The 24,310-nt window shown below is 36.4% G+C and overlaps 1 protein-coding gene across 4 annotated transcripts in view; it reads right to left on the bottom strand.

The window, feature by feature from the left end:
- Positions 1-24,310, bottom strand: part of Cyp39a1 (cytochrome P450 family 39 subfamily A member 1) — an 85,737-nt gene that overhangs the window by 59,528 nt on the left and 1,899 nt on the right. For all 4 annotated transcript variants that reach the window (XM_074082004.1, XM_074082003.1, XM_074082006.1 and 1 more), the window contains exons 2-7: positions 16,638-16,773; positions 13,990-14,164; positions 12,112-12,261; positions 10,742-10,839; positions 5,201-5,301; positions 560-650 (exon numbers count right to left, since the gene is read on the bottom strand). In XM_074082004.1, coding sequence (XP_073938105.1) covers positions 560-650; positions 5,201-5,301; positions 10,742-10,839; positions 12,112-12,261; positions 13,990-14,164; positions 16,638-16,773 — 751 coding nt within the window. The remainder of the gene's footprint in view (positions 1-559; positions 651-5,200; positions 5,302-10,741; positions 10,840-12,111; positions 12,262-13,989; positions 14,165-16,637; positions 16,774-24,310) is intronic.

Raw genomic sequence — 24,310 nt, 5'->3', positions numbered from 1 at the left:
TTAAATTCTAGGATTCTATTCGATAAGTTTATATCATGAAACACATAACGAATTATGAACTTTGAATTATGCTGCACTTGTATAAAAGTATAGGTATTTAGCTTTGCAGTTATGTTAGTCAGATTTTCACCATCATAACAAAATACCTGAGATGATTAACATGTAAAAAGAAAAGATTTATTCTGGCTCACAGTTTTGAAGGTTCAGTCCCAGATTGGGCAGACCCATTGCTTTGGGCCTTTAGTGGGAGTGTCACATGGCAACAGGGGAGAACACGTGACAGAGTGAACTGCTCACCTCAGGACCAGAAAGCAAAAGAGAAAGAGCAAGAAACGCAATCTCCCTCAAGGGGGTCACAACCCCCAATGACCTAACAACCTTCCCCTGGGCCCCACCTCATAAAGGTTTCACCATTTCCCAATACTGCCACCTTGGGGACTAAGACCTTAAAGCATGGATCTTTGAGGGATAGTCCAGATCCAAACTAGACAGAGATAATATGCAACAAACATGGGTTATTAGATGACATCAATTATGCAAATCAACTCAGGTTTAGTACCTGCTGTGCCAAACACTGAAGATATGTCTTTCTTAATGGCCTTGTGGATATCAGGGTGAGATAATACAAATGCAAGTGTCCAAAATGCAATCTTAAAAAGAAAACATATATCAAAATTACAAACTTCTTTAAAGGTAAACAAAAACATAATAATTATTAGCTATAAACAAAGAAGAATGAAGACAATGTTTGAATTAATCTTGTAAGCATGTTAAAAGCACCTTTGACAACAGCTATGAACAAAAAAGATGTTATATGTATCTAGGAAGTCAAATTGATAATTTTATTTGGGCAATATACTTTAATTGTACTGTTTGTATAGGCTAAACTGTCTACTAAAATAGCAGTAGTGAGATTTTTACTAAAAGCAAGATAAATTATTATGTAGGCATACAGTAAATATTCAGAAGCAAAAGATTATAATACTTAAGAATGTTAATCTAAACTAAAAGGGTTTTCAAGATTTAAGTTCCATAAAATACAAATGAATCATTAAATTCAACCTTCTGTAAATTAAAATAGTCATTTAAAATAAGTCCAAGAAGCCGTACCTAAAATCTCATAAACTAAATTGTGCAAGTGTTCTACTTGAAAAATAGGATCATTTCACACCTGAATGCGACACAGTATAGTGATTTGCAAGTTCTCTCTTGTGGATTTTCAAAATTATTTCATATCTTTCCTTAATAAGATAATATACTGCTCTACGTCTTAAAGATTAACTGCTCAAGTAAATGTTTTTGCTTTATTGTTAGGTTACAGAATAAAGGAAATCTGTACGAAATCATTAGAAGCAGCTTGGGTTTCCCTTTCAGTTTTTTTCTATAAACATTTATTGTGAAATCAGTCCTGAAATGACTCAGGTAATACTTGATATAATTTAAGTCTTTTCATTTGCTTTATGAAGTAACATTATATACCTTGAAATAATCCCAATACTCCCCTCTGTGGTCAAAAGAGGAAGAGCAATTGTCTGAAAGGCAGTGCTCAAATGGGCCAAGTTCAATACTGCTCATTGTTTTCCCCTTGCTGAAATCAAACGAATAGTGCAAGGAGATTATATAGTACTGTTTACATAAACAGAACCAAGGCCCCTGCAATCTGGACACTATCTTTTTGAGATACCATACAGCTTTTAAAAGATTATCTAGTTCATTTTCACAGATGAGAAAAACAGATGCTCAGAGAGCTCATTTTCCTTAGGTCCTACCTCCTACTATCTATAGGTGAAAGAACTAAATTATTGAATTTAATTAATAACTACTCCATACTTAATTCATCTGATGTATAGAGTCAGAGTTCATATGGGGGGGTGGAGGGTGGGGAATCCTAATGCTAGTGCACAGATATCCAGTTACACAAAAGAAGAGTTCAGAGTTTTATGTGCCCAATTATAGTTTTACAGATTCACTAAACTTGGAGACTACTTGTCTTTATAATAAACAAGGAATTCAGCTAAACTACAAATGCATATGCCTCTTTTTTCTTAACATATTTCTGCTTTTAAAAATGTAAGCTATTTTCTACTTTTAACAAAGGACTTTTTGAACATGAGTAAAGGCATATGAGAACAAAGTTCATTAAAAATTTTTATGCAATACTGAATCAATAAGCAAGAATAGGTGATTCACAGGTTGTTGTGCACTCACATTTGGGAAAGGAAGTCACACCACTGCTCCCAACATTACCAACTGATCTTCTGCTAAAGGGGTCAAGTCCACAGTCGGAGCATAAGGAAGGACCCCTGGCCCACAGAACTGCAGAAACAGCTATCACAAAGCCTTTCCGTTGTTTTGGAGAGTTAAGGACAACAATGAGAAGGGACAAGGAGGGAAGCTTGGTGTTTTCTTGTGTCAGGAGGAAATTAGTTCAGTATGGGCTTCAGTATCTTTTACTCATCCATCCACCTATTCAAAAAATTTTTTTATCAAATACCAATTGAGTCTCTATAATTTACCAGATAGTCCTCCGCCCATCGTACATGTGTAAAGTAATTTTTTCACATCTAGTTGGGGGTGTGAGACACATATGGAAGAAAAAAGAGCCAAATGTGCAAGACAGTGAAAGTGCCACCATGTGGTACGGACAATAACTGCTGTGAGAATTAAGAGTGGAATGAGATGGGGTTGCTACTGAAAGTATTTATAAACATTCAATAGAGAAGAAGTTGATTAACAAAAGGTAAAATGTCAACTTTGAGACCGGGCTGGAGAAATGTTCATAAAAGGTACTTCTGGTAGTCCAGAATTTCTTGGAACTAGGAAATGGTCTTCCCATAGGAATTACTTCATAAATTATGGCTAATGTCTTGAGACAGTCCACCAAAGCACACCAAGGCATCTCAGAGCCTTCCAGTGAGCTGGGACCAAGCTGGTCTGCAGTCTGGGCTCTGAATGCCATGGCCCTTGAGGCAGAGTGCAAAGCAGGAGAGGGGAAGGTAATGGTATGACCTGGGCCCCAAGAAAGGCCACACCTACGCACTAGTACACTTTTGGCAGGACTTCAGTAGCTCTCTTGGCAGAGATGGGAGGTTATAAAAGGCAAGATAGCAGAGCCACCCCCATTCTGGGCCTTTGAAGGGTCAAGTATTTGGAAGGTAGGCCAATCTATATTCATTATTAATGGGCCATTGAAAGTAACCGTTGATTGAAACCAGGGCAATAATTTTTGGAAGGAAAGAAAACTAACATTTATTGAATATCAATGTTGTGCCAGATACTGTTAGGCACTTCCATTTTTCCCCCCAATATAATCCTCACAACCATCATTTGAGGCAGGTAGCATCAATACCATTTTACAGATGGGGACAAAGAGGTTTGGAGGGGTTAATAATTGGCCCATTGTTGGTCAGAGCTGGGAACTGGCTTTGGATCTGACTCTAATGACTCTTGTAGTCCTCCAAGAGTCACACACCAGGCTGCCTCTTGGAGATGCCAACAAGAGCAGGCAAGATGGAACTTTCACAAATCATCAGACACTTCCCTTCTGAAATGAATGGTTTAAATCCCTTCAGACAAGTGCCAGGAACAAATTTCAAAGAACTGACTTCCTCTGTGTCAGATCAATGGTGCTTTGTAAGGTTTTTTCGGGGGGGGGGGACCTTTTTAATAAGATCTTAAAAATTAATCCTATGACAGGAGTAATTGTTCTGTTGCTGCTTTGGGAGTTGTTTTGATGTTTGTTTTTCAGTTTTGGTGCAGATCAATCAGTTTCCAAGAAAAAATTTCAAGAAAAATCGTAGAATAATATTAGAGGGTTCATAAAGTAGGGAAAGGAATTAGACTGTTTGTACTTGGCAACCCCAGATTAAATACATATTCTCATGTGTGACACACATTCAAACAAAAAGGCCAGAATTTCTATCTCTGCTTTTTATTATGGATTAAGGGATACTAAGATATCAGAACTTAGAAATCTTTTAGCCACCTAGGCCTTCCTAAAGATGATGAAGGATTAAATAATACTTAAAACATCTTCCTTATTTCTATTTTTTAGAAGAAAAATGACAACATTTATCATTAGAGATGGGTTGAATTTTCCTATTGGGTAGAACATAAATATATAAAATATGTAATATTTTAATAAATAAATATATAAAATATAGTATGTCCTTTAATTTCAAATAACAAGGAGCAGCTCAGGCTAATGGGAGAGCCTCCTGACCCAGGAAACTAGTATGGATTGAACAGGAAGTGACAGACAAAACTTGTGACTCTAACCTACCTCATGATAGCTTTAAAAGAAAATAAAACAAACAAAAGCAGTTTTGCTGGGCACAGTGGTGCATACCTATAATCTCAGCACAAGAGTGGCTGAGACAGGAGGATTGTTGAGTTCAAGGTCAATCTGGAATATATGACGAGACACTGTCTCAAAATAAAAAAAACAATAAAAATTCAACAGTTTTTCTGCTCTCTTTAAATTTATTGTGAGTTCCAATGTCATGAGCCTCATTCATGGGGAAGCTTGCAGGACCAAGAGGCCAAGTAATGAAAGCAGTGATTGTGTACAGAAGAACATGTCTGGGGGAGAGAAAGAGCTCACATTCATGGGACATCTGCTGGAATTGTTTTTGCTGAATCCTCACAGCAACTTTGTAGAAAAATGAGAACTTGTAGAGATATGAGTACCCAAGGCCTAAGACCATACTAGAAGACCTATGCATATTAGCCCCCTTTCTTTTTTTTAAACCAATAAAGACATGGAGGCACAGATTGTTTAAGTTGCCTGTGACATTCTATACCTATGACAGAGGATGTCAGGATTTAAGCCCAATTCTATTTGAAACTATTCATTTGCCTACTTATTCTTCAGTAAAAAGTTGGGGCCAAAACTTATTCATCTGTGTGGCACCAATACAGGCACATGTTCTGACAGGGACAGAGCTCCTTCAGCAGCAGTGGTTGGCTGCAAAGGGCAGCCTGTTACATGCTGCCTTTTCGAGGACAGGATTTGCTCTGCGTCTGTGCTTTACCTTCTTTGTGACATTAGGTATTCAGTTCTGTTTTTTTACCTCACAACTGAAACCACTGTAGTCTTCATCTTCCTCATAATAAATTCAAGGACTGAAGAAAAATAAAGAAGAAAAGCAACAAAAGTACAGCAGACAAGCATGTAGCCCATACTTTATAGTGTACTTACAGGAACAGCATTAGACAGAGAAGCCCAAAGTGTTAACAGCCCATAATTTGGACTTTGTTCATTTGTTTCCATCTCTAAAATATCCAGCACAGCTTGCATTACTGTCTGTTTGAAGGAAATAAATATTGTCAAACCACGGCCATGTGACAACGATTGATATTAATAACAAAGAGGTCATGTGTTTTTCTTTAATCCAAAAGACGTTATTTCTCTCATTCCTGGGCTTGCAATCTGAGGTGGACTAAAGGATTTGCATGCTAGAGATCTTGTTTGGAAGTTCTCACAGAGGAGCACAGCTACTCGTATCGCTTTGACTGAGTGCATAGCTTCAGGAAGTGCACACATGTCCAGCCAACCAGATCAGTAGAATCAACCAGTGGCAAACAATGAGACAACAGCTGTCCCAGCCAGACACCCTTACATCTGAGGATTTGTACATTTACTGGTAGCAAATTAATTAGGAATAGATTTCAGTGGAGTTCAACCTCATTCCTGCTTTGGTTTAAATCCTGGCTCCCTGATTTAAGAGATGAATGACTTTGGACAATCTACTTCAACCTATTTCAATCTCAATTTCCTCATCTATAAACTAACCTTAAATATGGAAACTGCCACCTAAAAGATGTTGTGATAATTGAATTAGAGCAGTTGTCTATATGATGCTTGAAACAAAACCTGGTGAATATTAAATTTTTTATTGTTTTCAAATTTTTACAAAATAGCAGGTTTTATTTTGACATTTTCATACATGTATTTAAGGTGCTGTGAGTATTCACCCTCTTATTACCCATACTTAAATCCCCTCTCCCCCATTGGTCCCTTTTCTGTTCCCTAATAATCCCCCTTCTACTTCAGGTGAGTTTTATTTTTTTTAAGAATCCACATATAAATGTAAACATGATGGATATTTTTCTGTATCTTACTTATTTTTCTTAACATGATGGTCTCTGCTTCTATCCATTTTCCTGCAAGCCACATGACTTCATTCTTCTTAAAGGTTTATTATACTCCATTTTAGGTATATGTCACATTTCCTTTATCCATTAATTTGTTGCTGGTCACCTAGACTGATTCCATAACTTGGCTATTGTGAATAGTGCTGCCATAAACAAGGGTGTGTGGTTATCTCTACAGTAGTCTGCCTTTGATTCCTTTGGGTATATACCCAGGACTGGTATAGTTGGATTCTATGATAGCTCTATTTTTAGTTTTTTAGAACCTCCATACTGATTTCCACAGTAGTTGCACTAATTTACATTCCTACCAACAGTATACAAAAGTTCATTTTTTCCTACATCCTTGCCAACATTTGGTATTTTTTGTTTTCTCGATGGTAACAATTCTGACTGAGGTGACATGGAATCTCAATATGGTTTTGATTTGCGTTTCCTTTATGGGTAAAGATGTTAAACATGTTCTCATTTGTTTATTGGCCACTTGTATTTCTTTATTTAAAAGTATCTGTTTGTTTCATTTGTCCATTTATTGATTGTGTTATTTGAGTTTGAGGTATTTAATTTTCAGTTATATATATATATATATATATGTATGCTAGATATAAATTGCTTGCCAGATGAATAGCTAGCAAAACTTTTCTCCCATTCTATAGGCTGTCTCTTTATTCTGGTAATTGTTTACTTTGCTGTGTAGACATTTTTTAATTTTGATGCAATCCCATTTGTCAGTTCTGAGCAACTGGAGTCCTAGTCACAGAATTGTTTCCTGTGCCTGTATCATCAAGTCTTTTCTCCTAGTAGTTTCAAAGTTGCACGTCTTTATATTAAAGTCTTTGATCCATGTTGGGTTGATTTTTACACAGGGTGAGACGTAGGGATCAAGCCTCAGTCTACTACATGTGGATATTCAGTTTTCACAATACCATTTGTTGAAGAGGCTACCTTTCCTCCAATATATATTTTTGGCATCTTTTCCCAAAAGCCATATGACTATAGCTATGTTGGTTTCTTTCTGACCCAAAAAGAAAGGCCTATTCCATTCATTTGTGTGTCTGTTTTAGTGTCAGTACCATGCTGTTTTTGCTGCTATTGCTTTAAAGTATAATTTGAGACCAGGAGTTGTGATACTTCCAGTGTTACTGTTTTTGCTCAAGATTGTTTTTGCTATTCAGGGCTTTAGTGCTTTTATAAGCATTAAATTTTGATAAATGGTATCTTTTTAGTATATATTTGTGGTCTAGGAAACAGAAATGCCGGTTCTGGAGCACTCAACACAAAATTTTGCCCCCAGCCCCCATGTGAATGCTCAGCCTATACACCAGTGGGGAAAGAATTTCCAGCAAAGATTTTAGAAATACCACAATATTCTAAAACGATGCAGATAACTGATATTTGACTAAATGGTGTCAGCTCATCTCACCCAAGGCTGTGGCTTTGGCTGTCACCAGGTGACTACATAAGTTCCATTAAGATATTTCCTTCATGTGGAGGTTTTGCTAGATTTGCCTTTACCAGTGGTTGCTTCCTCCATCACAGGAAGGAAATTCAGATACTACATGCACTTTTAATCAAGGTGATAGAAAAAGACAGGAACTTAGGTCTATTCACTCCTTGTTTAGGGCAAGTGCTGGTTTAAGTGCCTTACAGGTATTTAGTCCATTCCCAATCTTACCACAACTCCAACAAGATGATACTCTTAACTTCATCATTACTCATATGAAGAAAACAAAGTAAAAAAATTAGTATGAAAGAAATCTGAAAGTTGTCAGGATCAAAATGGAGTCACTTGCATCAACCCTAACAAAAAAGAAAGTAAATAAAGCTTGGAGGTGGTGAAGAAAGGGTTCTTAAGCATGATGGGCTGATGGTAACTATACAAAAGACTGTCAGTGTCCCCTTGCACAGATGCCACCACAACCTTAGGTCAAAGTACTCTCTAAGGACATCTTCCAGGCAACTGTCTGTTCAATCTCAGACTGATGCTACTCTTTTTATTATCCATGTGGCCAAGCATTATTGTTTCAAAATATCTGGTGCAATCCTCATCATTTTTGTCTTTAAAAACATGCCCTTGCTCCAACCTCTTTTTTTTTAATGTACACATAATCTTTTAAATACACCCACAATTTACTATGGCATCTATATTCTCATTGCACTGTCCTACTATTCCACAATGTCTCTCTCTCTCTCTCTCTCTCTCTCTCTCTCTCTGTGTCTCTCTCTTTCTCTCCTCCCTCCCTCATTCCATTCCTCCTCACCCCTCTTTCTTTGTTTTACTCAGGGTGACATTAAGAACTTTGCCAGGGAAATACATTTTATAGATGGTTGAGCTAAGGTTTGATCCCTGTAGGTGAGCTCTGGCTCCAGAGCTCTCAGTCTTACCCACTATGCTATACTACCTCCTTAGAAGATAACAAAATCTTTTCATTTTCTTATCATCCTACATTAAAAAAATTGTGGATGTAAAAACAAGCTCAGGGTAAACACTGTTGGGTGAAAAGCAGAAACAAAACAATACAAAAAATGAACTTAAACCATTCATGAATGTTGAAGCTGAATTTTTTTCAAAGGCTTAGATGTTGGACTGGCTTTTGAAAAGTTCAAATTTTGTCTTCATCCAAATAGGGAATTAGAGTACATATGATTTAAAATGCTTCATTTCTTCAGAGTAAGAAAAATAAATGTGATTCCAGAGATAATGTCAGTAAAGAAGTTGAGCTAGGGATTTAAAAGCCCTATTTGCTAGGCCCATAGATTATAGATCTGGGAATATCTTCTATATACATGTGCTTCTGTCCCTACATCCTAGAAAATCATGCCAACAAAAGTGTATGTTTGTCTGTTCCTATTTGTAAAACAGAAATATGAGCAGAGCTTGTCAATGACTGGCATTGCAGTATAGTTTCCTGTTCCCTTTAATTAGGAGGGAGACACTAAACTCTCTAGAGTTTAGTAGTTATTTGTTACAACACTTTCTATATGACTAAAAAACCAACCAAACAAACAAAAACTTTTTTGTGCGTGTGGTACTGCAGTTTTAAGCTCAGGGTCTGCATATTAAGCCATTTCACCAGCCCTTTTTTTATGATGGGTTTTTTCAAGATAGGGTCTCACAAATTATTTGCCTATGCTGCTTTCGAACCGTGATCCTCCAGATCCAGATCTGCCTCCTGAGCAGCTAGGATTATAGGTGTGAGCCCCTGGTGCCCAGCACAAACAAAAACTTTGATGTCATCTTTAAATACTAAAACATTTGAAGTGATTTTTAAAATGATAACAACCATAAACTCTTATCTAGTCCTTACTAGATAAAAATTAACTTTCTTAATCCCCACAACTACTTTATGAGGGAGGTGAGAATAATGAGGCCAAGAGGTTAGGTAGGGTACCCGAGGTCACACAACTAGTGATGGAATTTGAACCCAGGCATCCCAGGCCAAATGAAAACTCTGAGGGTGGACCTATGCATCGGATCAGATGGTTTGCAAAAGTTCCAGAAGTGGTTCTAATCACAGCCAGGGATGAAACCTATGCATTAGCAAGCCTGACCTGGAAGGCTTGTTAAACCAGATTGCTGGACTCTACTTCAGGTTCTGCCTAAGTGGTTCCCTTGTGATGCTGGTGCTATTGGTCTGAATAATAGGGCCCTGCTCAGAGTGCCTTGCTTTTTAAGTTACTGTATTCTGTTCCCTTGCATTTATGTAGAGAATAATAGAAGTGCCACCAGGAACAAAGTTTACTTTGTAGAGCTTTATTATCTTTTCTTAATTTGCTATCACTTCCATCTATTACTATTGACACAGATGTTAAATAACAATTATAGGAAGCCATTGTTTTGGAGTAAGCTCATGCACTGGGACCTAAAAGATTAGACTAAAAATCAAAATGGAGTCATCTATGCTAACATTCCTCATCACCAAACTAAAAGTAAATTGTCATCTGACCTTTCTAGAAATCAGAAGAAAGACAGACAGCCAAATTCCCCACATGGGAAGGACTATAAAGTTCCCTCTACTTTAATCCTACATCCATTAATCCTTATAAAAAGAAATTAGAGTTATCCAACATTAATCAATCAATTATTTTTCTATTGTTCTGTCCCCTTCCACTAGTCTTATAAGGAAAGTGACTTTGAAATGACCAGTCTACTTTTTGTTCTTTGTTTCAACCCTTCTCTGTCTATAAAACCAACCTCTTCTGCTCAGTCTATTATAATATTACTCTATTTTATGGAATAGAGTTTTTCAATTCTAGAATTGCAAAATAAACTTAATTAAGATCTTTAAACTATATTGTAACTTTTATCCTTTGACACTGTATGATAATATGCAAATTAAAGAATCTTGGAATTTTATTTTGTTATTTGTAGCATCAATTTTTTCTTAAGGAGTATAGGATTAATAATTAGCACAGTGTTGTGATGATGCAATTGTAAACTAATGTATGTAAACATGTCTATTATAGCCCCTGGCACAAAATTGTACCTAACTAAACACATCTTTTTAAAGCAAAAATATGTTCTTAATAATCATAGTTTATTACTATCTTCATCACATATATGTTACAAAAAGAAGATAAAGGATACTTGCCACAGAATTGTCTTTTGCAGACTTGTATGCTTTTATATCTGGAATATTTTTCGCAAACAGTGCTAGGAGACCCCTTTTGGATTTTGACCAGTTTCTACATAAGAAAAAAAGTATGGGTATTAATTTAAAATCATCTTGGGGGTAATAGGTCATAACATTAAGTGTGAATGTCTATGAAATTAGAGTTATTTCTTCCTCGTTTTCAGGTAGAATTTCCATAAGAGAGCTACCTTCAGAATTATTAGTCCACAAGGAGAATTGAGAGAGAAGACAACCACATTTTAGTGTCTCCTGCAAATAAATGTTTGAATTCCTGTTGGATTGGCATTAAATAAGAAAATGGGGTGCACCGCTTTCTTGGTTTACTTTTACTGTGGCTGTTATAAATAGCAAGAAGATAAAAACTCAGCACAGTAAACAACTGCTGGATTAAACCAGACAAGGCAAAGAGTCATCTTTTTTTTCTCTTTTCTGACCAGTCACAATGTACATTGCAATGGTCTGCACATCTGTGTCTTCTTCAAAAATCACATATTGAAATCCTAATCCACAGGTGATGGTATTGGGAGGTCTTTGGGGAAGCAATTAGAAGATGAAAATGATACCCTCATGAATGGACCTAGAAGGAGCTTGCTCACCCCTTCCATCATTTGAGGACACAGAGAGAGGCTGGCAGTCTGCAACCTGGAAGAGAGCCCTCCCCAGAAACCAACCCTACTGGAACCCTGATTTTGGACTTTCCAGCTTATAGAACTGTGAGAAATAAATTCCTGTTGCTTATAAACCACTCAGTTCATATTACTTACAATGGCTCAAATGGAGTAAGACATAGAAATTTAAAACTCATGCAGCTATTTTGCATTGAATCGTTCTATAAACATTAAACTGTCAGAAATATATTTGACCACACCTACTTTTTCTCCCAAGAAAATGGAGCTGAAACTGGTCACACTTGATTTAGCATGGATCCAAACAGTATTAATATGATAATAATAAGCTATAAATGGGACAAAAGGCCTCTAAATAATTCTTCATCCCATCTCCTTTCCTCTCTCTCCCCTCCTTCCCTCTTCTTTCCTTCTCTCTTCTCTCTCTCTCCCCTCATCAAAAAGAGAAAGAGACAGAAAAAGAAAAAGGCGAGAGTGCATTTCTTTTGTTTCTCCCCCAGTTCACACATGCACACTGGTCATAGAGCTAAGCCAGTAATTCTAGCACTTGGGAAGTTGAAGAAGGATCATGAGTGGACAGTTAGCGTGGACTGACTCACCCCCCCTAAAAATGCAAAAGAAAAGAAAAGCCTTCAGATCATAGAAATAGCTTCTCTCCCACCTAAATTGATATTATTGGTTATAGAAAGCAATGCTACCTCAGGAGCCATTCTGGAATCTGGGATCCATACTCAAAACCCTCATCATAAATTTCAAAATGCTGGTAAAACTCCTTGATTTTCCTCTTGTTTGTGAAAAACAAACCTTTACTAAAGAGTGTATTCACCGTGACTGGATAAAGAAGATGCCTAAAAAGAAAGAGACATACAATAAGTCACACCTAATGACCAAAAAAAAAGACACAAAGTACAAAAGAGGGCTATTATTTAATAGTGATATATTAGGAGTAAATAATATGTGACAGATTCTTTTAGGAAAAAGTCACTCTTAAGCAGTTTTAATATTTCCTAACTGAAGTCAAGATATAATTAATGGATAATTGAAATTTTGTTTTTATTTATCTGAAGATTTAAAATTCCTTTCAAAGCAAGCATATTAGATCCTGGCAAATAGGAGATGATAAATAAACTGATTCAATACAATTCATTAGATTTTATTTAAAAAAAATAACAACTAAGATATCCTTGCATTCAGATAGTAGAAAAAATAGCCAGAGAATTAAGGGCAATATTAGTCACTAAATTTCCTATAGGATCTCATACAACCAAACTATTGCACACTGAAATATAATCATTATCATTAATGATGGAGTCATAACAATTTTCATGGTATGGGATTAAAATGACTATTGTGGAACACTTCAGAAAAAAGAATATTAAAGATATTATTTAATATTTAAAAGATATTCTAACATCAAAGATATTTATCCTTCCTTCAGGATTTCCTTCCCCAAAAGTTTCAAAAACTATCTAGGGATTTTGCTTTGTAGATACCAGGCATGCTTTAGGAAATTTTTAAGTTTGGTTTGTTATTTTTGCTGCTTCCCTCCCTCCCACTTTTCTAGACTTCTAACAAAATGTTAAATCTCAGTCAGTGTTGAGCAGTAACTGTTGAATTTTGCCTTCAGCATTCCAGGATACCACAGAGGTGAAAAGTCCTTCAGGTACTTCAGTTTGCCAAATCTCTTTATCCACGTGGAGAATTTTTCTCATGGCTCTCTTGCCCAGCCTTTATCTTTTCCAGAAAGCTTCCTAACATGGCTGACTCCCTCTGCAGCTCTTTCCTGTCCCTCTTGTCTCTTAGGACCTCCTTTCTAAGAGCCCTAGGCTCAGTCCAGAGGCCCTCGTTGACTGCTTTCATCGTCTTACTAAGTCCCACAGACATCTCCTGAACCCTTGCTGTCATTCTCTCAATGACTCCATTCTTATCCCTGTCCTTTCAATGTCATTCTATCCTTTAAAAAACAAACAAACAAGACTAGAGCTTTGTGATTGCTAGACGTGCACTTGACCACTTGAGTCAAACCCAACTCTTTTTGGCTTTTATCATTTTTCAGATAGAGTCTTCTGTTTTTTGCCCTGAGCCAGCCTAGGACTCTGATCCTCCCATCTATGACTCCTCACCTAGCTGGGATTACAGGCACGTGTAACCATACCCAGATTATTTTGTTGAGATGGGACTCCCTAACTTTTTGTTCAGGGTGGCTTTAAACCATGATCCTCCAGATCTCCACCTAAGTAGTGTGATTACAGGCATGGGCCACTATGCCTAGCCCTTTTCCTATCCTAATAATGACAAATTCCATGGAATGGTGGATGCCTAACGGTTATGAGAGGTAGATCCATGTGAGGTGAATAAAAATATTGGAATGACTTAGGAGATATTATGATGTAGGTCCTAAAGTGATTAAATTGGCTTATTTGCTTACCATAAATTAGAATTTAAAATATTTTTTAAAATCTCTTCAAAGCCTATTTAGGTAGACTACCTTAATCCATCAGATAGTTTTTGAAGTCCAATGTCTTGGTTTCAATGTTTTTATTTAAAGATTAAATTCTATTAAAGCATCTATTTACCTTACTAAGTTGTTCAGGTCCATCGTCCCATGAGTGCCTAAATTTTCCAATTGTTCGTGTAATTCTTCAGTCAGTGGCCCAATAAATTGATATAAGTTGAAGGTCCCCATTTTTCCTTTCATCATCAAATATAGTTTTTCATGCAGTGTGAAAAAAATATTCTTTGGAATTGATGCTATAAACAAAGAAAACTATTTTCAAAATAAGCAACAGCTTCTTGAAGTCAATATACCAGTCAATATACCTCCACTATTGCTTGGTCAACAGGAACTATTGCCAAATTCCTATTAGTACATAAAATCACCTCCTGCAAATGAAAGTAGACAAAGATTCATTCAGTCTTCATTGTGAGGTAGTAAAAGTCTAGAGGGTCAATTGCTTTCAGGAATGTGTGTAATATAGAGTGCTAGTATTTCCAGCCTCTTCCTCTTCCAAATCTAGATTCCAGGTATATTGAAAATACACACTATTTTTCATTTCCCAGGATTTTTCAGAAGCTATTCCATATACTCAGAACACTCTCTGCTTTACCACCCCAACTCCCCTTATACCCACATTGATCAGTCCAAATTTCTTCTGCTAACTTCTATTTATCATTCAGGTGTCTTCTTGTGCATTATTCCTGCCAGAACAACTCTGGCCCCATGATTTCCTTTACAGTAGTATTTGTATTCCTTCCATGATATACTTCTGGTTAGGTTGGGGTGGTGGAAGTATGACTTTGTTTAAAAAAAAACTCATTTTTAAATCTTGTATTGCCTTTGAAGTAACTTTCTCAAAAAAGTAATTTTTAATTGTGTATTGTGTGTAGGTTACACTTTGTATAAATTAATTAAAAACAAATATTAGACTGAGCATGGTGGCAGAATATATTAGAGGAATGAGAAGCTGACTCAAGAGTAAATGTTAAGAAATTTCTTCTGTTAAACAGAAATATTTAAACATGAAAGGCCCAGGTGAAAACTTTGATAATTTCCATATACCTCCAATAGGGAGGGCAGTATATTTTTCTAAAGGGATATGTTACCAAACAGATCAAAATCCTTCTAAATACTTTTACTCTTTGATGAGGAATTCCCTTGCTCATATATCAACAAGCACTTAATCAACATGTTGTGATGTTCATGCAAGCAACAAGGAAAAAATAACTGTGTTATTAGTCACTGACAGCTTTTAAAACAAAGATTTTACCTTAATGGCAAGAAATTCATGAGAGACTACCTGAAAGAAACCTAAGAGGGAAAAAAAGAAGACAGACAGAAAGAAGCCTTAGACAGTAGAATCAAGTGCAAACCCTGTGAAAAGAGAGAAAAGAACCAGGCACAAAAGGAACCAGCTCTGGGAGAGGACACATGGCATTGGCACACATACAGTAAACCCTTGGTAAATGGTTCCAGTAAGACCACTGTTGAGGAAAACCCATGAATGCTCAGGATACACAGAGTTCAGTACTCTGAAATTATTCAAATTTACCTATACTGTATGTATAGTCTAATCATCCATAACAGGAAGCCACATGGAGTAGGCTACATAAGTGTCACAAAATTACTGTTGTACACATTAGTACTGCTCACCAAAAACTAGATCTTCTTTTCTGCTCTTTATCTCAAATGTTGTGGATGCTTAACTCATTTTTCCCATCATGCCACATAACTTCTGCTAAAGACAAGTTGCCTTTCAACAAATCTAAAATTTTCACTTGATCACTTTAATTAAGCATTCTATTTTGACTTGGGAGGCTTACTATAATTATCACCTTGCTTTTAGGGCACTGCTTGCTGTTTTTTGTTTGTTTGTTTGTGGTACTGGGGATTTAACCCAGGGTTTTGTGCATGCTAGGCAAACACTTAACCACTGAGCTACATCCCCAGTCCCCGCTTGCTGTTTGAGAGGCATATTTTCACCAAGTTTAGGACAGGGAGATAGGTAGCAGATCACACCATGATTTAAACATGACTGACAATAACGTAGGGTTGACTGAGAGGTTCTTACGTCAACTGTACTGCTGAATGCATGCACAGGAATTTGAAATGTTTGTTTGTGATGATTCTTTTCATTTTAAAAATTAATTTGTCTTTTTGACCATTTTGTCAAAATCTCATATAATAAATCCATGAATAAGATGGGCTTACCTTAGTTGCAGCCTGGGAAGAAAGGAAGACAGACAGCAACATAGTCCCTTGCAGATTAAATGGTGAATTTGTGAAAGGCAATACCAAGCCCCAGCTAACCTTGCTAGTCCTATGGAATATGTCAAGAATGGCCATAATAAACGGCATAATAAACTAAGCAGAGGAATTCTACTTTCAGGAAGCACAGTAACAACATGTAATGAAGCAGAACAGAGTACGCACACCTTGGGCCCTGTAGCATGACACAAATTCCAAATATTCTCTAGAGAGAACCTCAGGGAGGCAATCCCATGTCTTTCACATGTCTAAATGAAATCCAAATGTATTAGGCTGCCAGAACCTGCTTTTCAAGGACAAAATTCATCACATACACTTTTTTCAGTCTAGTCCTATGTCAAAAATAAAATAATGGGCCCTCATCATTTTTGATAGAGGAGTGAGGATGTAGTTTTACCTAAAACTACTTTTGGGTTCCAGTGTTTTCCTTCAGATGAAGTATCTGAAAATATTGTTTACCTGTACGATAGACGGGATTTTGTACTGCTAGTTCAAAATTTACATGTTTGGAATTGAGAAACACATCGATTCCCTCTTCTTCAGTAACAAAAGTCATTCGTTTTCCCATAGCGAAGACTGTAAATATTGGTCCACACTGAGATAGAACACATAAACACAGACATTAGCAGGCATTTTTAAACCATGGGTTGTGCTTAAGAAAGTCTTCCTTAAGAATATCAATGCTGAACTTATGGTCAAGATAAAAATTATTGCGTATATCTGGTAATTTATTATAAATTTTGTCTCAGCCACTTTAAAATTATACAAAACCTAATGCATTGTATCCTAATAATATCTAAAATTAGTTATGATTAATTTGTATCTTTCTTTAGTATGAAATAATTGTTAAAATAATAATTAAAAATAGCAATTAGGAAACAGCTCAATGCTTTGATATTTGCATATCATTTTCAAAATATCAATAGGCTTACAAGCAACAAAAGCTCAAGAAAAAGAAAACTGTCAGGTGGTTTGGAGGAAATTCATGGTCACTCAGCAATGTCTAGACACTTTTCTAATCTGTTCACTTTCTTACTTCCCCAAATGACTATTTTACCTGTACCTCTTGCCCAGCTCTCTCCACTCTGAGATAGAGTCCCTGCCATACAACTCATCAGAAAAAATGAAGGCGTTCAAGTAAGAGCAATCTCCTCTTCTCACCACCAAATCTTGCAAAGAATACATTTTTTGCACCCATTCTCCAGCCTTTCCCTCCTGTTAACAGGGATGAAAGGCCTTCCCTGACCCCGTGAAGTTCCAACTCCTTCACTTGCACTATGAATTCTACACTCTCTTGCTATCTTTTGGTTCTACACTTATGCCTTCTTTCTCTGACACCATTAATTTTTCCCTCTCCTCATATTTCTCCCTGCACCTTACAAACACTGTAGTGTGAGGTTTGATTTCAGAGTCCAGGGGTTTGTTGGAGGAAAAAATACATCACCATTTTCATTGGCTTCTAACTATAAATTAGCATTTTCTTTCATTATGAATGTAGGCAACAAACCATATCATCAAAATAAGTCATCATTCATTTATATCCCATTGCAGTTATTATAAGTATCTCAAAACATCACTCACACTCATCACACTTCAATATTAGTCATTTCTATACTTACCATAAGATGGCACTATTGGGTGCTACCAGGCAACTGTGGGCCCAAAAATCATTGCACCTCCAAAAAGTAAAGTCCCATTTTCTCACATTAGTGATCCAGACATCTACATTGCTCTCCAATACTACCAATCTACGATTGTTTTCTTATCAACACTTAGAAGAAGGTGGGTCATTTTCATTATCTGTTAAAGTTTTGTTCAAGTGAGAATTCTTAACTTTACAGTAGGAAAGTGGTCTTTTATAGCATGCATTAGGTAAGGACCAAATTCAAACACATTGAATAGCTGAGATTACTGCTGCCATGTGATATTTAAAGAATTCCAGTACAACTGCATGGTGGAAAATATTCAAGCGCAGTCTTATAAATTCTGTAGCAGTTGGGTTTTTTTGCTTTATATTTATCCCTTTTGCTCTCCTTTATTTTATTTATTTTTGCGGTACTTGGGTTTGAACTCAGGTAAAACACCTTGAGCCACTCCTCCAGCCTTATTTTTGTGATGGTTTTTTTTCAAGATAGCGTCTCGTAAACTGTTTCCCCTGGTTGGCTTCGAACTGTGATCCTCCTGATCTCTGCGTCCTGAGTAGCTAGTATTATAGGTATGAGCCACTGGTGCCTGGCTGTTCTCCTGGGTTTTTTGTTTGCTGTTTTTTTTTTCAATGTCAGTAGCCTCAGTGTTATGAAATAAAGGCAAGCACACACAATATATTTTTTAAAAGTGGTGCTTGAGTATTTTCTAATTAAACCGTATTTTGAGAAAATTATAGGTTAACAGACAGTTATAAGAAACACTAGAGAGAGCCTATGTACACTTTACTCTGTTTTCCCCAGTGTTAATGTTATAGTACAGAGTCAGTATAGGTTATTGACACTGGTGCAATCAAGTCATAAAACATTTCCCTTAGAAGGATCCTCGTGTTGCCTTTTTACAGCTGTGCTCACTTCCCTCCCACCCTCTTCTGCTCCCTGTGGCCACCACTGATCTGTTCCCCTTTTCTGTAATTCTGAATTTCAAGAGTGTTATACAAGTGGAATCAGAGTGTACGAACTTTCGTGACTGGCTTTTTTTAATCAGTATGATTCTACAGAGATTCACCCAGATTGTTGTGTGTATCAATCCTTCGTTCGGGTATTCCTGAGCAGTATTCCACAGTATGTTGAAGGGCATTTGTTGGAGGACATTCGGGAACATCCTTTTTTGGTTTGGGGCTATTGCAAATAAGGCTTCTATAAACATTCATATCTGGGTTATTGTGTAAGTTTTTGTTTCTCCAGGATAAATGTGGAGAAGTACAATTGTTGTGTTATATGGTGAGCTGCATATTTAATTAACAATCTGATACAGTGTTTTCCAGAGTGGCTGGAAAATTCTATATTTCCACCAGATACACGAGTGATTCAGTTTTTCTGTGTCTTTCTCATTGTCATTCTTTTTTGTGTGTGTATTTGCCATCCATATATCCTCTTCCTGACATGTCTGTTCATGTCTTTTTTCTAATTTAATTTTACTGTTGAGTGGTGACAGTTCTTTATATAGTCTATATACCAGTCCTTTGTTGGATATGTGGCTAACAAATATTTTATCCTAGTCTACAGCCTTTTCTTTTCAACCTCTTCATGGGTGCTTTCACAGAACAATTTTTTTTAAATTTTGACAAGTTTCAATTGATGGATTTTTCCCATTTAATGGATTGTAATTTTGAAATCAAGTCTCAGAACTATTTTCTAACTCAAGATTAAGATGTTTTCTTATTTTTTTAAGTTTTATACTTTTCTTGTTCTACATTTAATTTATATTTATTTGTATTTTTTGTTTAAGATGTGAGAGTTAGGTTAAGCTTCTTATTTTGCTTTTTAGGTATTTTTTTTTAATTGGCTTACAAGTATCTAATTGCTTCACCATTTTACAAGACTACCTTTAACTCCATTGAATTACTTTTGCATCTTTACCAAAAATTAATTGAACATTCTATATCTGAACTCTCTATTCTGTCCTACTGGGTTTTTTTTTTTTTTTGTCTGCCCTTCTGTCAGTATCAGTATTGATTAGTAATAAGATCTGAAATGGATTGGAATGATTCCTCCTGTTTTATTTCTAGTCAAAATTGTTTTAGGGATTCCAGTTCCTTTCTGCATAGATTTTAGAATAATTTTGTCTATATCTACAAATCTTGTAGGGAATTCTGTAGTGCACATGTTCACCTGGATTTTAATTGGTGGACAACTGACATTTTTCCTATGTTGGCTTTTCTAATCCATGAACACAGTATATAACCTGGTTGAGATCTTTGATATTTTTAGTCAGTATTTTGTAGTTAGCATATAAGACCTGTGCAAATGGTATTGAATTTATACTTTTTTTGAGTGATTGTAAGTGTATATTTTAATTATGATTTCTGCCTATTCATTATTAGTATGTCACAATATAATTGATAATTGTATTTTGACCTGTGTCCTGTGATCTTACTAAACTAACTTCCTAGCTCTGAGAGCTTTTTTTTTGGAGATTCCTTAAATTTTCTACATAGACAATAATATCCTCTGAAAATTGGGAGTTTCACTTCTTCTTTTCCAAACTATGTGTCTCTTATTTCTTTTCCTTGTTGTATGCACTAGCTAAAATTTCCAGCACTATGCTGAGTAAGAATAGTGGTAACAGAAATCATTGCTTTGATCCTAATCAGAGAGAGGAAATGCTTGGTCTTTCATTAAGTAACTTCATAGCTGTACGATGGTTTTGATTAAATTGAAGGAAGTTCCTTTCTATTCCTGCTTTTCTAAGAGTTGATTTTTTAATCGTGAATGAATATTCAATTTTGTCAGGTGTTTTTGCCACACCATTTGAGAGGATCCTGTGCTTCTATTTGCATATGCAGCCTGTAAATATGGTGGCTTATATTGATTTTCAAATATTGAATAGTCTTGCACCCTGTGATAGACTCAACTTGGTAATTCCATTCACATACTGCTGGGTTTCATTTGCTGATATATATATATATATATATATATATATATATATATATTTAATCCAACCACCCTGAGTTCTCCGGAGTGGGGCGGGAAATAGGCCAATCTGCCCCATAAACACACACTGCTTCGGGATTAAGGAGCGAGGGAGGATAGGCATCATTTGCTGATATTTTGTGGCATATTTTTGCATCTATATTTACTAGGTGTAGTTGTCTCACTCTCTTCTTTTGCACTGAATTTGGTTTGATACTGTTTCATAAATATGCTGGGAAGTATTCACTCTCTTCTACTTTTTGGAAGAGATTGTGTAAAATTGATTATTACTAGCTGGGTGCAGCAGCTTATGCTGGGAGTCTGAGATCAGGGCATCATCGTTCAAAGCTTGCCTAGGCAAAAAGTTTTAGAGACCCCCATCTCAACCAATAGCTGGATGTGGTGGTTCACGCCTGCTATCCCAGCTACATGGAAAGGCTAAACAGGAGATTACATCCCAGACTAGCCTGCATATAATGAGACCCTTGAAAAATAGCTAAAGCAAAAAGCACTGGCCGTGTAGCTTAATTAGTAGAGTGACTGCCTAGCAAGTACAAGGCCCTGGGTTCAAATCCTGTACTGCAAAAAAACAGAAAAACGTTACTTCTTCTTTGGGAATGATGGTCCAGTGAAATAATACATTTCATGTAAATTGTTCGTTTTATGTATGTAGGGTTATGCATAGGATTCTTTTATCAGTCTTTTGATGTCTACAAAGTATGCAATGATGTCCCCTGTCTCATTCTTAACTTTGGTTGAGTGTGGAGTCTCTTTTCTGTCTTGCATGAGGTCTGGTAATGGTATTGATCTTAATAACTAACCTTTCATTGATTTAGTCCATGTTTTCTGTTTCAAAATCATTGATTTCTGCTTTCTTAGTATTTTTTTTTTCCTTCTGTGGCTTTGGTTATTTCACTCTCTGGTGGTGATTATTGATTTGGAAGCTCAAATAATTGACTTCAGACTGCTCCATTTTTCTAGTAATCAGTACTTAATGATACAAATTCTAATATTGTGTTTTTATTTTCATTCAGCTCAATGTATTTTTATTTCCCAAGAATCTGAGTTAGAATACTCAGAGAGGTTGATAGTTATGATAAAAGAGTTAAAATAAAACAAAATAATGGATGAAAAAAAACACTAGCCAAAAGAAAATTGGGGTAGCTACAATAATATTAGAGAAAGTAAATTTAAGATATATTATGACAACTAGGGCTGTCAAATATTCTTAGTAGGCATCCTAAGCAAGATCTGCTTAAGTAGATAGGTTGAAGAAGTTTTTAAATTAAGCTATTTTAATGTAGAGAACTTTGTCTTTTGGGGAGATGTTTGCCAGCTGGATCCTTTGCCCACATTTTCAGGATTCCTCATCTTATAACTGTGGGGGGCTGAGGGGTTAGGACAGATACCATTTCCTTCGATAGAACTGAAAAATTGTGAAACTTAATTGAGCCAATATTTTTCCAAGAGTTTGCATAAACTACTCACTAACTGTCATTTTTGTAAAATACCTAAATTGGGCTAGTGCACTTTGGAGTACTGTTTCCAAATAGTTTCCACTGTGTCAACAAAAAGGTAATCTTAGATAGCTGCAAGTGGGCAGCTGCATACCATCGTATCTTTCACATAACTTTCCCAGTCAAAGTCTCATGCTTATAAAAAAAAGTGTAACTCATAACGTAAGACTGGCATAATGGCTGGGAATGTGGCCTGTGGTAAGAGTACTTGCCTAGCACGGGCAAGGGCCTGGGTTTGATCCCAGTAGCAAAAAAAAAAAAGAAAATTGAAAAGATTGATGTAAAAATCCTCTGTCTAAATTACAAAGTACAAAGTATCAGGTTCACAAAATGAGTTTTGCAACATGGGACTTTTTATTAGTTAATGACTGAGGAGTCAACAGGGTAGGATCCACTGCCAAGCTGACATGGAGGGTGGCAGGATTCAGTTGTCCACAAGCTATTGGATTTCAGGTCTTAATACTTTACTAGTTGTTTGTCAGGGCTTCCCTCTGCTTCCTGTCTTATGGACTTCTCCAGTATGTTAGATCTCTTCATCACAATGTGAGCTGAGAAGGAAATAGAGTCTGTGATCCAAGTGAACGCACACAGGCAGAATCCTAGCCCTATTCACTAGAAGTGAGTTACTAGAGTCAGACGTGTTGGTGCACACTTATAATCCCAATTCTCAGGAAGCTGAGGCAGGAAGATCAAGAGGTCCAGGCCAGCATGGGCTACATGGTAAGACCTTATCTTGAAACACACAAACATAAACAACAAGAAACCAGGAGGAGTTACTTTGCCCTGCTGACACTAAGATGAGATGATTATAGGAGAGACTAGAAAGCAAAAGGTGGTGACCATTGTGGGTTAACTTAGAATCTGACTACCACGTGCTTACTTATGGGGCCATGTATCCTAAAGAAAAACAAGTAGGAGTTCTATATGGTATTGATATTTAATATTTTAGTATCTTTTGACAAAAGAACAGTATTAATAGTATGATGCATTTTGCTTACAAAGGATGGACAGTAAGATTCCATAACTGTATTTGCTTGCCTAAGGCTAAAAACACTGAAAGTATATGAAAGAAATGGGTTACAGTGTTACCAAGGTTAGAAATGAGGACTGAGAACTGAGTGGAAAGGAGAGAGAAGTCAGAGGTGTTTTTAACTGTAGTTTTATATTTTAAATTTCTTGACTATCGATGCATAATCCACTCAAAGATTAAATTAAAATAAAGGGAAGATTTTTGCTGTCATCACAATTCTCTGCCTTCTCCAGGGGGCTGAAGCTGAAGGTGATTATCATGATGGAATTTTAAAAGTTATCTCTTGAAAATTCAATATGTCATAAATAGTGCCATACAGCTGCCATTTAAATACATTTCCCATCAAGGCTACAAATTCAAACTACTGCAGCTCCTGTGAAAAAGCAGAATGAACATCCTATTCAAAATTTGGTTCAGATATCAAGATTGATGACATTATAAACACAAGAGGTTATAGAAAGGGTTATTTCTTACACACTGGGGCAATGGGGCTTTTCTGGGAAGAATATGGTTCCCCCCTCCAAGCTATTCTGAAAATGGCTTGAGAAAGGAGACTGGGGGCCGGGCATAATGGGACACACCTGCAATCCCAACATGCAGGAGGACTGAGAGTTTGTGACCATCTTGGACTACATAACCAGAATTTTAAAAAAAAAGCAAAGAGCAAACAAAAAACTGGGCTTTGAGGTTGTTTGCGGTTAGGGAGTACGTCAGTATGAGCATTCCTGCTTGAGGTGTGGGGTTCATTGGTTTAAATCCCTCCTGGCACCAAGTTAGGTGTGTCCATCCTTTCTACTCATCCTGAGCAAATGGGCAGTACAAGAGAAGGTGCAAGACTGAGGCTTAAATCCTTTCAGCACTCAAACATCAAGCAGTGGAGTCATATTCTTTGAGTATCAGAAAATGATAACATACTCCACCCTATAATACAATAATTGACTCATATAACATATTTCATGTGATCAG

Source organism: Castor canadensis, chromosome 8 (assembly GCF_047511655.1).
Source record: "Castor canadensis chromosome 8, mCasCan1.hap1v2, whole genome shotgun sequence".
NCBI classification, from domain to species: Eukaryota; Metazoa; Chordata; class Mammalia; order Rodentia; family Castoridae; genus Castor; species Castor canadensis.
Note: the sequence above shows the minus strand (reverse complement) of the source record. Positions and strands in the feature narration are given on the sequence as shown.